Genomic DNA, 2,632 nt, shown 5'->3' on the forward strand with positions numbered 1-2,632 from the left:
AGCAAATTGCCGATTTCAAACTCAGCATGCCAAGCTAAGAGAGTGGTATTCGTCGAGTCCAACTCAGCATCGGACAAGCTGATATCAAACAACCTTAGTTACAACATCACAATACACAAGCAATATGCCACATGACAAAAAGATGGAAAAATTTGTGAAATTGCCAAAAAAAAAAAAAAGAAGGGTTGGTCGAAGAAAATGACCAAGAATTAGGAGTTTTCGAAAAAAATGACCATGACTTCTATAGAGAAGGTCTGTGCGGAAGCCTTTTAGCTTTGAGGGACAAGAAAACTCTCTAAGGAAATGAGTTGGCGGGGGAAAAAGAAAAAAAAAATTATAAAATTTTAATTTCGTAGAAGGTGCATCATTCCACATAGATGCCTTTTATGGATCTGCTTTTGAGAAGTATTTTTCTAAAGAATTGTTCTTTGCTAAAACATGACCTATGTTGACTAAATTGTCGAAGAAGTAGACTTAGAAACATAGTTTTATAGTTTAAATTGTTATTTTGAATCATTGATATGTGCTAAATGTTGATACATCATTAGATTTAGAAGAAAATAAATATTAAAATCGTTATTAGGTCATGTTTTAGTGAAGAACAATTTTTTAGAGGAGTACATGTGAAGAACAGAGCCACAGAGGACATCTCTATGGAACGATACACCCTCTGCGGAATTAAAATTTTATAATTTTTTTTTTGTCTTTTTGTCTTTTCCGTTATTTTTCGAAAACTCCTAATTCTTTATCATTTTCTTCATAAAGCCACTTCTTTTTTTCATTTCACAAATTTTCTCTACGAGGATATTCATACAAACGTTAACTATTGGTCACATACCCAGATATATTTTTCCCAATTCATGTGAACCACATACCACCATCCTACGAAACCACCACTAGATAAGGGGTTATAGATAAGGCCTAACCATTCTTATCCGTCAGATGGATTCACGTACTTCATCCAACGGTTACCAAACCCTCACTTAGATAACCCCTGAACAACCATCCAACTCTATACATCAACAACTAAATTCATACTTGAACCCACACTTATCCCACGACAAACCGGAGCACAGTAGCCTCCATCACCGACAGTCATGGCATCCACCGCAGCTGCGGCCGCCGCCACGTCTTCTTTCATGGGAACCCGTCTCCCGGAACTGCATTCCAGTTCTGGTCGAGTCACGGCCCGGTTTTCCTTCGGAAAGAAGAAAGCAGCACCTAAGAAAGTGTCCAAACCCGTCACATCCGACCGGCCGTTATGGTATCCAGGTGCAAAAGCGCCGGAGTATCTCGATGGAAGCCTGGTTGGAGACTACGGGTTTGACCCATTTGGTCTAGGTAAACCCGCTGAGTATCTTCAGTTTGATTTGGACTCATTGGATCAAAACTTGGCTAAGAACTTGGCTGGGGACGTGATCGGAACCAGGTTCGAGAATGAGGACGTGAAGTCGACTCCTTTCCAACCATACACCGAGGTGTTTGGGCTTCAGAGGTTCAGGGAGTGCGAACTGATACACGGGAGATGGGCTATGTTGGCTACCCTTGGTGCGCTTGTTGTTGAATCGGTGACTGGTGTTACATGGCAAGACGCTGGAAAGGTACCATATGTATAACCTAATCTGTATCATTTATCAATCATAAAAACAAAAGAGCTCATTAACTAATCTTTTTATTTGACATTTGCTTTCTTTTAGGTGGAACTAATCGATGGTTCATCTTATTTTGGACAACCGTTACCCTTCTCTATCACTACTTTGATTTGGATCGAGGTTTTGGTTATCGGATACATTGAGTTTCAAAGGAACGCTGAACTGGAACCTGAGAAAAGACTCTACCCAGGTGGTCCATTCGATCCATTGAACTTGGCAGCTGACCCTGAAAAGAAAGCTGTTCTTCAATTGGCGGAGATCAAGCATGCTCGTCTTGCTATGGTGGCGTTTCTTGGGTTTGCTGTCCAGGCTGCAGCCACCGGAAAGGGCCCGCTCAACAACTGGGTAACCCATTTGAGTGACCCGCTTCACACTACCATTCTTGATACCTTTGGGTTCTTTTCCTAGATCTATTTTGTTTTAATTACTATCTCTACATATGATACTTATGCATCCTCGTCTTTACTATGACCTTGTAAAGTTTGTAACATTTGGCTGTTTGAGTATTATCACCTATTCTTGTGCAAATGCAGTTAATTTACTTAATGTGGTCTGCCCACGATTGTGAATGATTCAAGCAACTACAGCTCGCTGTCTCTTGAAAAACTACTTCAAAGGTTTATTTATTTATTTATTTTTTATATATATATTTTTTTGGGTGGGGGATAATAGGTTTGGCTAAAAATTCGTGATCAATTGATCAATCGAGAACTATAAACAACTGTGAATGATAAGCACCAATGGCTTGGCCGTGTGTTGCATTAGAGAAGAAAACTACTAAGTCCCTAATATTTTTCGGTTTCACTTTTGATCCGTACCTATATAAATTGACTTTTATACCCCTTTTACTTTATTTTATGTTTTCTTTTAACTAACTTAATATTAAAAAATAAAAAACAAAATAAAAACACCCCCACACCTAACCCTCACCCCAACAAATCCTACCCTCGTCTCCAAAACATAAATCAGAAGAACATGAT

The 2,632-nt window shown here is 39.1% G+C and overlaps 1 protein-coding gene across 1 annotated transcript; it reads left to right on the forward strand.

Annotated features, from left to right (window-relative positions):
• The first annotated feature begins 1,021 nt into the window (after window positions 1-1,021).
• LOC145054900 (chlorophyll a-b binding protein CP29.1, chloroplastic-like) lies at window positions 1,022-2,198 on the forward strand. The gene is made up of 2 exons (XM_079003163.1): window positions 1,022-1,601; window positions 1,698-2,198. The coding sequence occupies exons 1-2, from the start codon at window positions 1,098-1,100 to the stop codon at window positions 2,058-2,060; spliced, it is 867 nt and encodes a 288-aa protein (XP_078859289.1). The 5' UTR covers window positions 1,022-1,097; the 3' UTR covers window positions 2,061-2,198.
• Window positions 2,199-2,632: the final 434 nt, after the last annotated feature.

This window comes from Lactuca serriola, chromosome 5 (assembly GCF_051521515.1).
Source record: "Lactuca serriola cultivar US96UC23 chromosome 5, Lser_US96UC23_V15, whole genome shotgun sequence".
NCBI lineage: Eukaryota > Viridiplantae > Streptophyta > Magnoliopsida > Asterales > Asteraceae > Lactuca > Lactuca serriola.